Source organism: Sorex araneus, chromosome 4, assembly GCF_027595985.1.
Source record: "Sorex araneus isolate mSorAra2 chromosome 4, mSorAra2.pri, whole genome shotgun sequence".
NCBI lineage: Eukaryota > Metazoa > Chordata > Mammalia > Eulipotyphla > Soricidae > Sorex > Sorex araneus.
Window position 1 is genome coordinate 111,218,147 of NC_073305.1, and position 12,814 is coordinate 111,230,960.

At 43.8% G+C, this 12,814-nt stretch overlaps 2 protein-coding genes across 5 annotated transcripts in view; both read left to right on the forward strand.

Moving 5' to 3' along the window:
* Window positions 1-1,146: 1,146 nt before the first annotated feature.
* On the forward strand, window positions 1,147-4,960 carry RIPPLY2 (ripply transcriptional repressor 2). Of its 2 annotated transcripts, none has more exons than XM_055136417.1 (4): window positions 1,147-1,307; window positions 1,417-1,498; window positions 1,765-1,829; window positions 4,689-4,960. In XM_055136417.1, exons 1-4 carry the CDS (start codon window positions 1,234-1,236, stop codon window positions 4,843-4,845), a joined length of 378 nt encoding a protein of 125 aa, XP_054992392.1. In that variant the 5' UTR covers window positions 1,147-1,233; the 3' UTR covers window positions 4,846-4,960. The 2 variants fall into 2 exon arrangements, with proteins under 2 accessions (XP_054992392.1, XP_054992393.1); XM_055136418.1 differs by having other exon boundaries at window positions 1,420-1,498.
* The window catches only part of LOC101538361 (cytochrome b5 reductase 4), a 73,301-nt gene continuing 61,810 nt past the window's right edge, over window positions 1,324-12,814 (forward strand). The window contains exons 1-2 of one of the 3 annotated variants that reach the window (XM_055136415.1): window positions 1,324-1,498; window positions 1,765-1,829. Coding sequence is in view for 1 of the 3 variants with exons in the window: in XM_055136414.1 (XP_054992389.1) it covers window positions 9,759-9,833 (75 nt within the window). In the remaining 2 variants the exon portion in view is untranslated. Of the gene's footprint in view, window positions 1,499-1,691; window positions 1,830-9,630; window positions 9,834-12,814 lie in introns of those variants that run through there. The other 2 variants (XM_055136416.1, XM_055136414.1) reach the window with 2 other exon arrangements.

A 12,814-nucleotide genomic window follows, 5' to 3' on the forward strand; every position in this document is an offset into this window, starting at 1 on the left:
TCTGGAGCACTGCTAAATGTAGCCCCAAGACAAACAGACAAGGTTTTCCTGCTAGCTCCCAGTAGACTTATTAATGCCCCTCCCTGTTCCATTTACCTGTTTAAAACATGTTTTTGTTATTGAAAATGGCACTTTAAAAAGCTTTGTGGCGGGTAGGGCGTTTGCCTTGCACGCGGCCGACCCGGGTTCAAATCCCAGCATCCCATATGGTCCCCTGAGCACCGCCAGGAGTAATTCCTGAGTGCAGAGCCAGGAGTAACCCCTGTGTATCGCCAGGTGTGACCCAAAAAGCAAAAATAAATAAATAAATAAATAAAAATAAAAAGCTTTGTGATGGTCACTGACTGTAATATTCCAGAGGCTAGGAGTAATTAAGAATTATTTCTGGACAGCACAGTACTTGGCACTTTACAGACACCAAAAATACTTGTGAGAAATGCTTGTGTAAGGGTAAGCCCTTTTAGCTGATAATAAAGGCTAATTTTTTTTCAATAGCTTAAAATTTGTTGCAAGTTTACTATGCACCAGGCATTAAAGCAACCATCCTACAACATAACCCTTTATTTCTTGTTACTAGTGTTAGCCCAACAATATTTCTAGGGCATTGAGCCCTGACCACTGCCAGGTGTGGCTGCAGAACCAAAAAAAAGGAAAGCTAAAAGGGTAACTCGTATATTTAAAAAAAAAAAATCCCTCAATAATCCATGTTGTTAATCCATGTTTAATTTTCCCCAAACAAGGTCATTCTGTTCCACCAGCATCTCAGCTTTGAGAATACGGGATCTTTGCCAAAGACCAAACAAGTCGTGAGATTCATTCAGGGTAGTGTGCAGTGGCTGGGGGTCTTGTTTTGTTTGGCCAGCAATTAACAAAGCCACTTGGCTCGCCCAGAAATACACAAAACATGCAGGACCCCTTCGATTTCCTCACCTCCTCGCCTCTTCCTTGGGAAATCGGGCTGCTCCAGGCAAAAGCTGTCCCCCCGCCTCCCCACCCGGCAAGCCATGTGTCGCAGAAGCCTCAACACTTGCGGCACGAATTCCCTCCCCGGGCCATTTGGGGGCTGCACGCGCTCTCGCCGGCCCCGCGGCGCCTTCACGCGCAGCCGTTTTGTTTATGCGGCGGGGCCGGGAGTGGGGAGGGGCGCGGGCCGGTATAATAGGGGCGCCCGGGGCGGCGGGGCGGCGCGGCCAGGCGGGGCCCGAGTGAGTGAGCAGCCGGAGCGGCCGTGCCATGGACACCGCGCCGCGGCCGGAGCGCCGGGCGGCCGCGCGCTGTCGCCCCCTGCTGCCCGCCGCACGCTCGGGGTACGGCGCCTCCCTCCCAGCTCCCCGCGCTCCGCCCCTGCTTCCTGCGTCCCGGACGCGCCCCCGGGCCGCGCTCGTCTGACCGTCCCCTGCTTCTCCCCCTCCCCAGCAGGTCGGCGGGCTTCTGGAGGCCCTGGCTGGACAGCCCCGGGGACCCCCGAGGACGCGCTCAGCCCCTCGTCCCACCGGAAGTGAGTGCGGGGCGTCCCGCGAGTGGCACCTCTCGGGGACGCTGAGCTGGGGCCGGACCGAGAAGCCGACGAGCGCCCGGGAGATCGCGCCCGCCGTGGGTGCGGCGTGTGCACCCGGGAACGTGGGGGCGGACGCCGCGGACCCCCCCCCCCACCTTCTCCCCGGGAGGTTGCGGAGAAAGAACCCCCGGGACTGTTCCGAGCAGCGCGTGTGCAGTTTCTGCACGAACGTGAGTGCTAACCCCGACCACTCTCCTTTCCCGCAGATGCCCGGCGGCCCCGGGAGCAGCGGAGCCTCCGGAAAGCTTTCGCAGTACAGACACCCCGTCAGGTGAGTGAGAGTCACCCCTAGGCCCTCTGACCCCCACCCCACAGCCCAGTTCCGGAGCGAACGCTGCAGTTGTTCTCTTGGGAGGAGAGAAAAAAAAAATCCATGTTCAAGGTTATTTTATCCTCCCTATCCCAGAACGTGTGAACTCTCGTTCAAGAATGTACCATGATGAGGAACTGCAGATGTGTAGTAGAATGATGCTCACGAGGCAGTTTTAAAAATAGAAACTCTATTTAAAATGCTAAAGGGACCGAGTGAAATTGATTTCACTCGAGGCACTGTGGCTTATTCCCTTGTAACCCGTTAGGAAGAAGTCGTGCGGTGCGGCAAATGAAGCTTTGCAGATTAGAGAAAAATAATATTTAATGAGAAGCGGAAAGAGGACTTAGAGATCAGAAGAGATTTGATACAGTGTGTGAGGATCGCGTTTTCTGTTGTAAGCCACGGGAGGAAAGCCTTTCTTTAAGCTCCTTGTAACTTTTTATTCACGTGCAAGGTTAATTCTACAGTTTGTTTGCTTCGGAAGCCGTTAGGTGAAAAGCCAAATGATGTTTGTAAGGTATATGCATGTATGTTTAAATAGTATGTAGCTGTCATTAATTTTCTCTCACGTTTTGACTCATAAGGGACAGGGAAAACAATGAGGGCCCTGCGACAAGTATGTGATGAGGTTTACATTCCTCAGTTTATAAGTACTACAGAACTATGAGGCATCTAAATCTGCCAGGGGGACATCCAGAGTTTATCCTGGGTTTCCTGGGATGGGGTGATGAGTATTGAGATTAGTTAGGATGGATGGTAGCACAGAGAAGGGGAGAGAGAAATGGCACAAAAGAGATGCAGGATGTTTTAGGTAGAATTTTGTGCTCATCCAGTATTTGGCATTGACACCCATGGACTTTATTTTATACAGGATGTAGGGAGGGTAGAGGGAAGGTTAAAGAATTTTAACTAGCCAAGTGGTGTAAGCAGATGTGTGTTTCAGGAAAATCACTGAAGAGATATACAGGCTTGGTTTGAACGTGAAAGTAAAATTAGAAATTATTTTTGTGGTACAGGCAAGAATGTTAAGGAGGCCCGCCAAGACATTGAAAGTAGAGGCGGTTGCAAGTGGGGAATAAGTTTACTGACAATACACTAGGCTTATCATGTATTGAATATGAAGAGGACAAGACAGTGGCCCCAAGTTTGTGACTGAAAAAAGTGAATGCTATACTATGGAAAAGAAATGAGGACTTGAAACAGATCTGATGGCAATACAGCCATCTAGTTTTCTTTTTTCATTCTTAATGGGATTCGGAGGTGTCCAAACAGCTGCATAGGTCACGGGCTCAGCAGGAAGATCCCAGTAGAAAATACAGCTTTGGGTAAGTGAATAGTTGGGGAAATTATGGCAGTTGGTCAGAGAAAGAGAGAGAGAGGAGAGAGAGAATGTTGAAACACTTGACAAGAAACACTCAGAACAGGAAAGTGTGGAGTTCTGGGGGGGGGGGGGGCGGGAATGACCAATTAAAATTTTGGGTCAAATGAGACAATAATAATGACAATAAACAACAGTCTTTGAGTTTTGGCAGTTCCAATGGGACATAAAAAATGAGTTGTTTGTATATTAGCGATTTTTCTCTTTTTCTCTGGGCTACTGTAGTAGTTTTATTTCTACTACATTTTTGTTGTTATTGTTATTGTTTTGGGGTTTTGGGTCACACGTGGTGGTGCTCAGGGGTTACTCCTGGCTCTGCACTTGGGAATGAATTCAAAGCAGTGCTTGGGGGACTATATAGGATACCCAGAGGATTGAACCTGAATCGCCGCCGTGTAAGGCAAGCATTCTACTTGCTGTACTGCTGTTTCAGCACTATATTTCCCACTCTTAAATTTATTTTGTTTATTTTTATTTTCTAACCTGTAATACTGCGTGCTTCAGTTCTTTTCATTTAGCTATCAGCTTCTTGAGGCCAGAAAACATGATTTCTTCATCATTGAATTATCAAATATTCCTGGCACAACAGATCATTACAATATATATTAATTAACTGAAATATTGATGGCTACTTATCTAGCCTCAAATCACAAACATTTCTTTTTACTAATTTTGCTAGAAACATTTATAAACTACATTAAACATGAAAATTTGTAAGTGTAGTGATTCAAAATAAATTAAAACAAAATAAATTAAAAAAACAAGAAAAAGCACATATTTTAAATGTATAGTGTATTGAACATATAACCTTTGCTTTGTTAGAATTATTTATATACTCTAAATTATTATATATTTTTTACATTGGGTGCTATTTATAGAAAAGTGACTACATCATAGTCAGGGATTCAACCCTAAATCTCATTTTTTCTTTACTGTAGATAAAAAATGAAAGACTAGATACATATTTGTTAGAAAATTTTAATTTGGGGATAATTGTGCTATTGTACAGAATTATTGTAGAAAGTCAGTATCATTCTCATAATTTCAATGTGGTGTTCCTAAAGTTACATGGACTGGGAAAGGGGAGAGAGATGAAATTAAGTTGGAATTAAAGGTGGTCATTCTATACCTCAAATTGGGAGCACACAGACAAGCTATATGTTAAATTATCCTCATGAAGAATTTAGTGGGGTTTTTTAAAGAATTTTTTTTGCTTTATCCTTTAGTTTGAATAAAGAAATAAAACCAATTATTTATACTTTGTCAAGAATACTTCATGAAAGCTGATATATAATTTTCATTCTCTTGAAAGGCTATATTTATTCAAATGGATAAACCAATTGTTAAATATATCATGCTCTTGAAATTTGAACATTCCATGAGTATAAGGATTTTTGACCCAAGGAAGTAAAATAAATTGTGTTGTATGCTTCTTTCAGACTATTTTGGCCAAAATCAAAATGTTATGATTACTTATATCAAGAAGCAGAAACTCTACTGAAAAACTTTCCAATTCAAGCCACAATTTCTTTTTATGAAGATTCTGATAGTGAAGATGAAATTGAGGAGCTGATCTGTGAGAATGAATCTGATTAGTTACTGTTTATGACATTCAAAGCTTGTAAGACTTAAATTTAGTGTATAAATGTATCATAATACTTTAAATAACTTATTTGTACATAATTTATTAATAAAATAAAATATTTTATAATTGCTACAGTAGTTTGAACTTCTTTATCCATACACTATAACTCAATGATATAATTTATAGTCACCATTTACAAATATTTTGGCTATATTTTCACCACTTAGGGTTTATAAAATATAGTTTTGATCTTTTTGTTTTGGTCTCTAGTTTTGATCAAATTATAACTGTATCTTTAATTTATATATTTAGTTTTAGTGTATGAAAATACTTAATTTTAGTGCTTCTAACATTGGCATTTCTTACTCATTTCCTTTTTAGATAATAAAGTATATCTGATATTAAGCAGTTTCTGAATTGTTACATATTTGCCAGCAGATATATGTCAGTTGAAAAATACCTTAACTCCTTGAAAATAGAAATAATCTTTAGGGATATTAAATTTTAGGAACCGTGAATGAATGATGAGTCAAGTAATTTTCACTTAAACAGTTCTCTGCTGTGCTAAATGTAATAGAAAAAAAATAATGTGAATGCTCACTCTTGATGACTCTACACTGAGAGAATTCCAGATTAAAACACAGTGTCTTTTTTTAAAATTTTATTGAATCACTGTGAGATGATTACAAGCTTTCATGTTTGGGTTACAATCTCACAATGATCAAACACCCATCCCTCCACCAGTGCACATTCTGCACCACCAATATCCCCGGTATGTCCCCCCTTTCCCATTCTCCCCCTGCCTCCACGGCAGACAGTATTCCCCATACTCTCTCTCTACTTTTGGGCATTATGCTCGAAACAAAAACACTGAGAGGTCATCATGTTTGGTCCATTATCTACTTTCGGTATGCATCTCCCATCCCGACTGATTTCTCCAGCCATCATTTTCTTTTTTTTTTAAATTTATTTATTAGTGAGTCACAGTGAGGGTACAGTTACAGATTTATACATTTTTGTGCTCATGTTTCCCTCATACAAAGTTTGAGAACCCATCCCTTCACGAGTGCCCATTCTCCACCACCAATAAACCCAGCATCCCTCCCCCCTCCCCCAATCCTCCCCCCCACACTGTGGCAGGGTCTTCCCTTTTGTTCTCTCTCTCTAATTAGGTATTGGGATTTGCAATAAAGGTGTTGAGTGGCCATTGTATTCAGTCTCTAGTCTACATTCAGCACACTTCACCCTTCTCCTGCGTGGCCTCCAACCACATTTTACTTGGTGTTCCCTTCTCTATCTGAGCTGCCCTTTTCCCAGAATGTGAGGCCAGCTTCCAAGCCATGGAGTCAACCTCCTGGTACTTATTTCTACTATTCTTGGGTGTTAGTCTCCTACACTGTTATTCTATATTCCACAGATGAGTGCAATCTTTCTATGTCTGTCTCTCTCTTTCTGACTCATTTCACTTAGCATGATACTTTCCATGCTGATCCACTTATATGCAAACGTCATGACCTCATTTTTTCTAACAGCTGCATAGTATTCCATTGTATAGATGTACCAAAGTTTCTTCAATCAGTCATCTGTTCTAGGGCACTCGGGTTTTTTCCAGATTATGGCTATTGTAAATAATGCTGCGATGAACATATGAGTGCAGATGTCATTTCCAGCCATCATTTTCTTAGTGATCCCTTTTCTATTCCATCTGCCTTCCCCTCTCTGCTCATGAAACAGTCTTCCAGCTATGGGGCAATCCTCCTGGCCCTTGTATCTACTGTCCTTATGTGTCAGCCTCATGTGATGCTATTCTATACTCCACAAATGAGTGCAGTCCTATGTCTGTCCCTCCCTTAAAACACAGTGTTTAAATGGCATGATTTAAATTGTGTCCAAAAAAAGGGAACCATTAAAAAACAGTATTTGATAGTATTTTTCCATTTTTGTCTCAGTGGGAGTTACTAAGGCATTTGCCAATCTACCTACTTTAGCCAAATCTTAAATTTAAGACATTTACTGATTTCTCTGTGTTATTAATCTTCGTAAAACCAGACTGTTTGTTTTGTTCTTCCCTTCGGTTACTGGGGGGGAAATGGGAAAGTGAAAGTGCTGATATCCGTAATGAAACATAGAACTCTCAGATTGCTTTTTCAAAAGAAAAATCAGAGAGAGCTCAGGAGTTAAGACAGTTGCCTTGCGTGTGACTTACCCGGGTTTGATCCCAGCACATGATGGTTTCTTGAACACCTCCAGCAGTCACTCATGCATCAACAGTCACTTGTGCACTAAGCACATCCCACTGTAGCCCCACAACCAAAGTCACTGTCACTGTCACTGTCATCCCGTTGCTCATCGATTTGCTTGAGTGGGCACCAGTAACGTCACCATTGTGAGACTTGTTGCTGTTGTTTTTGGCATATTGAATACACCGCGGGGAGATTGCCAGGCTCTGCCATGTGGGCGAGATACTCTTGGTAGCTTGCTGGGCTCTCAGAGAGGGGCAGAAGAATTGAATCCGGGTTGGCTGCGTGCAAGGCAAAGGCTCTACCCACTGTGCTATAAATCTTTTTAATCCCTTTTTATTTTTTATTTGAGGGGCTGGAGAGATAATACTAAGGATAGGGCACTTGTTTGTGCATGCTGACCTGGATTGATCTTTGGCATTTCATATGGTCCCAGGTGTAATTCCTGAGTGCAGAGCCATGAATAAGCCCCAAACACAGCTAGGTGTGATCCTACCCTCAAAAAGGAAAATTAAAATCTCTATGCATGTATCACTCAGCTTCAAACTTACCTGTGTGTCCATACATATTATCATATAAAACAGCTTAATATGTCATTTCAACTGTAAATAGTTTTGTTTCTTAAAAGTAGAAGTGTTTTTTAGAAATGATTACCTAGGGGACAGGGGCAATAGCTACCATAGAGCACCTGATTGGCATGTATGAGACCTTGTACTTGATCAGTGACATCAAAAATTTTTTTTCTAGTTATGAAGTACTTTTTGTACTGGAGCTGTAGCACAGTGGGTAGGGCATTTGCCTCACATGCAGATGACCCAGATTCGATTCCTCTGTCCCATTCAGAGAGCCTGGCAAGCTACTTGGAGTATCCTGCCCGCACAGCAGATCCGGGCAAGCTACCTGTGGTGTATTCAATATGCCAAAGACAATAACAAGAAATCTCACAAATGGAGACGTTACTGGTGCCTGCTCGAGCAAATTGATGAACAATGGGAGGACAGTGCTACAGTGCATGAAGTACTTTTTACTTGAAAAGTTTGAACACACATTTCCTTCTAATTATGAATATACTATGGAATTTTAAAGTATAGAGCCAAATTTAAGCCACATTTGTAGTTGGGGAAAGTTAGTAATGGAAGGAGTGTGGGTGGGGGTGAAATTTAGATATTATTTGTTTAAATTCTGTACCACTGGATTCCACTCTTAGGATGTGTGTCTCCTTCAAGGAGCATACAAAAACCCTACCAGGTTACCCATGTGAATCTCAAGAATGAGGGATTGATGATTGGCACAGTATGAGCATTTTTCTCAAAAATATGCAATTATGAAAACTAACATTGATCTCTCAAAAAGTTAAAGAGCACCTGCCATTGAATTCGAACTTTTAATTAGAGTCAGTAATTAAAAGACATGTAATTTAATTCCTATTAAATAAAACTTAAACTCATTATATAGATGGAGGAAACGAGATATTTAAAGTAATGTACATAAGATTGCTGAGTTTCTTTTTTGTTTTGATTTTGCGCCACACCTGGTGGTGCTCAAGGCGCTCAAGACAGTGACTCTACACTCAGGAATTACTCCTGATGTGCTCCAGGATCACATGGGATGAAGGGAACCTGGGTCAGCCACGGGCAAGGCACATGTCTAACTCGCTGTACCATCGCTCTGGCCCTAGATTGCTGAGTTATTTAATGAAGAGTGTCTTCTATACCAACCTGACTCGTTTTTGGTTTCCTTCTAAGAAACATTTTCTCAAAGTCTAACTCTTAAACATAGCTGTTCAACACTACAATTGGGGGCGTTTTCATTTTGACTTTCAGGGAAATTAGAATGAGGAGAAAGGAAATGGGAAATTAGACGAGGAGAAAGAACTTAACTGTCACTGCAGGAGTAGAAGACAATTCCATAACGATTTTTTGGTTTGTTTTGCTTTGGTTTGATTTTGTGGCCACATCCAGCATTACTCAACGCTTACTCCTGGTTGTACATTCAGAAATCACTCTTGAAGTTGCTCGGGGGACAGTATGTGGTGTCAGGGATCAAACCCGGGTAGGTAAAGTGCAAGACAGCCGCCTTACCCGCTGTACTGTATCACTCATCCCACTAAGATTTCTTAGGATGAAGTTTTCTCTTTTTAGCCCACAGGAGTGACTGCATTTGGTACCTTAGTTCTGTAGAGGCTCTTTGCAGGATAGCCTCGTCCTCTTAAAGTAGTTTCGGAAAAATCAGCATGTCTTGGCAGCAGCTCCGCATTTCAATAGTAGCATCATAGTGTTTGATGGACAGATACTTGTAAGTTAACAGGATTCTGCAAAGCGTTTACTAGCAGTTTCGGTCAGCACCGAGGCGGAGGGACAGCTTCACCTTTTCCAGCTCACCCAAGAGCTGTCACTCCTGCAGTGCTGAAGCTAGGCGAGCAGGGAGCGCGGAAGCCGCGCGCTTTCTAGTCCCGCCCCGGCCGGCGCGCGGCTCCTCCCATTGGCTCCGCCCTCCGCGTCCTCGACGTCCCAACGTGCTGCGTCACGGCGCGCCTGACCCCGGCTGACCCCGGAAGTGGGCCGGGGGCTTGGCCTCTGCCCGGCCTGGGTGCCGGAGTGGCCGCTGCTGCCTGCGGTGGGTCCAGTCCGCCAGCGCTCGTGCTAGGCGGTGGACCCCGGCAGGGTCCGGGCCCAGGGTCCAGAATGCTGAACGTCCCTTCGCAGTCCTTCCCGGCCCCCAGTTCGCAGCAGCGAGCCCCCTCCGCGGGACGGAGCAAGGTAAGCGGGCCGGAGGCGGGGGGATCCCGGGACCCTGGCGAGCGTGTTCTCTCCTGCCCCTCTCGGACCAGCTGTCCGGAGCCTCCGCAGCCCTCGCGCTCCCCTGTCCTTGCCGGCGATCTCTCCCTGGTCGCGCATCTCCCAGCTCCGTGGACTGCCGCGTCTCCCTCCCGCCCACCTGCTGGTCCTGTATCTTCCCCATCCCTTATCCCGGGCTCTTTGCCTTTGCCCAGGACTCTCCCAGCGGAGTCGGACGTGCTGGGCCAGGCCAGTGCCCGATTCTAAGTCAGGATAGTGCCTTCCCGCCTTCTGTGCTTCACCCAGTGAAGAAGCACTTGGGGACCAGAAAGGCTTCTTCACTGATCTGTAGGAAAAGTTGGCCCCGCGGCCACCATGATCTTGGATGGAACCATCCCTCCAAGTGTGGCGGGCCTTGGGGAAGGATGGGAAATGGGACAAAAGGCTGCAAACTTCGGGTTAGGTTGAAGAACGCATTTCTAAGTAATAAGAAGTATTTTCATCCTCTGACACCTGCTGGCTTTTATCACTGGCTTTCCCCCTGTTTACCTGCCGATCTTGAAGCTAAGGTAACAAACACACTCTGGAAGTTTGTTAGACTGGTTACTATTAGCAACAGGTGGATGCAAATATATTTTTATACTCGCAACATATAATAAGGTTTCCTTATTTTCGTTGCAGCATATTTGTTAATTTCTTGTTCTGTAACCACAACTTCTGTTTTGTTTTCGAATATTTTGCCGACTTGGGCTAGTGTTTTCTTCATTCAGGGCTCTTAGGTCTTTTCATTTTAGACAGTTTCCTTTTAGACCAGTTCAGCAAGCTTCTTGTTTTTTCTTCACATAGACTTGGAGATTGAGTCTTGATCATAATTCTAGGTTCTGACATCTGTAGCTTTCTTTAGCTTTTCAGAAGTCTGTAAGCCCACATATCCTGATAATGTGGCTGAGGTTTATTCAGTGCTTAGTGGAAACACATAAGGTCTAATTGTTCTAGATGCTGTGCAGGTATTGATGAGATATTTATAGTGATTCTACAAAGGGGCTGCTTTGTTATCTCTGTTTCACAGAAAAAGAAACTGGTTAAGAAACATGGCCTTAGACGCTTGACGCCAGCTGTAAAATTTAATTTTTGCTTTATATGGTATCTAAATATGTTGTCTCCTCTTTGATAGTTGAATTGTTTCCCAAGCTAAATATGTAGCTGAATAGCATAAGCCTTTGGAGAGAATCTTTGAATTAGAATATGTATTGCCACTTCTTTTCTATTAAAATGATCAGTTGTGCCCTCAGCATCCACCTAAAGTAGAAAGTTTAAATGCAAAGATATGATGTTTCTTAGTATTCCTGATTAGGATGATAGTGACAATCTCCCTTGAAGTTCCATAGAGCTGTGATCTCTGTCTTCAATGACTTCAATTAGCCCAACATACAGTATAGACTAGTAAATAGGCTGTTATAAATGCCACTCGACATGAAAACAGTGTTACTGTAATGAGGAAGGTTCTAGAAATGTTACTGCTCCTTAGGGCTACCTTAGAAACAAGATAGTAGTGGAGCAGTTCCATTGGCATATTTCCTGAAGCATGTAAGATAGTTGGACTCATCTCCATTTGTCTTTATGTTCACAAGGAGTGAGCTTTAGTTTTATTTATTTATTTTTTGGGGGCCACACCCAACTGTGCTCAGGGCTTACTCCTAGCTCCACTCTCAGAGATCACCCCTGGCAGAAGCAGAAGACAATTTAGGGTACCAGAGATAATGCAAGACAAGTGCCTTACCCACTGTACTATTGCTCCAACACCTGGAAGTGATTTTTATAGGGAATAAAGCTATATAGCAAGGGTGGGTTGCAGAAGGATGGGCCTAAAAGTGATTAAGCTTTCAACCTAATTTTATCTTGGGCATTAGAGGAAGGACTAGATGAGGACAAATACTGCTCTGAGGAACTAGCTAATTTCTAATTTTTAATTCTGTTCTAAATTTCTTTAGGGCTGTTCTCATGTTATTATAATGTCCACAAAGGGGTTGAAGTCAAGGCCTCTGGAGAAAATAATACTGGTGAGGGGTAGAGGGCGTTGAGGGGAGAAGGTTGATCCTAGCAGAAGTTTTGTGGTCATTGGGTTGTATCTGGGAAGAGCAGGACTTGGAAAACAAGTCAGATCTCTGCTGTTATCTCGAGATCCAGAAAAAGAATTTCCGGAGTGCATATATATATACATATATTTATATATATATGCACTCCGGAAATTCTTCTATATATATATTAAATCATCATCAACCCATTGATCATTAGTTTTCTTGAGCAGTCTCAGTACTGTCTCCATTTGTCCTAGCCCTGAGATTTTAGAAGCCTCTTTTTACTCATCCTTCTCAATGGTGCTGCATGGAAGCTCGTTCAGGGTCAGGGAATGAGACCCATCATTGTTACTGGTTTTGGCATATGAATACAACATGGGGAGCTTGCCAGGCTCTCCCATGTATGTAGGAAACTCTTGGTAGCTTGCCAGGTTCTCCAAGAGGGAGAACTAGGATGTAAGATGTTGCTTCCGGGAGCTCTGTCTTATAGTCTCTGAATGTTGGCCATTGGTAGGATTACACGGCAACGGGGGCAGTTTCTGGGTGCAACTGCCTAGCTACTGGAAAATGGGGGATCTGGGCGGAAGAGGCCCAATCCCAATCTGAGCAGGCTTGGAGATCTCGGCCCTGGGTCCCACACACCTGGGTTCCTCTGCCGGTTCCTTCATGCATGAGGCTCATCCGAACATGTTGAGAGGGGCCTTGAGCATGGCTGTGGCTGGGTTCCGGAGGTCCTTGGCCTTGAGGGCTCTGCTCAGGGCTGGGGAAGGAAACTCAACCGACTCCCTCCGAGGGGACCCGGTAAAGATAGCCAGGCGCTGGGGCAAGAGATTCTGTGTCGCTCTCTTCCGGGAGCTTGGTCTTATAGTCTCTGGATGTTGGCCA

Coding starts and splice junctions, on each gene's coding strand:
- RIPPLY2 (XM_055136417.1), top strand. CDS start 1,234: ATGGACACCGCGCCGCGGCCGGAGCGCCGGGCGGCCGCGCGCTGTCGC. Junction 1,499..1,764: donor AGCCCCTCGTCCCACCGGAA/GTGAGTGCGGGG, acceptor CCTTTCCCGCAG/ATGCCCGGCGGCCCCGGGAG. Junction 1,830..4,688: donor CAGTACAGACACCCCGTCAG/GTGAGTGAGAGT, acceptor TGCTTCTTTCAG/ACTATTTTGGCCAAAATCAA.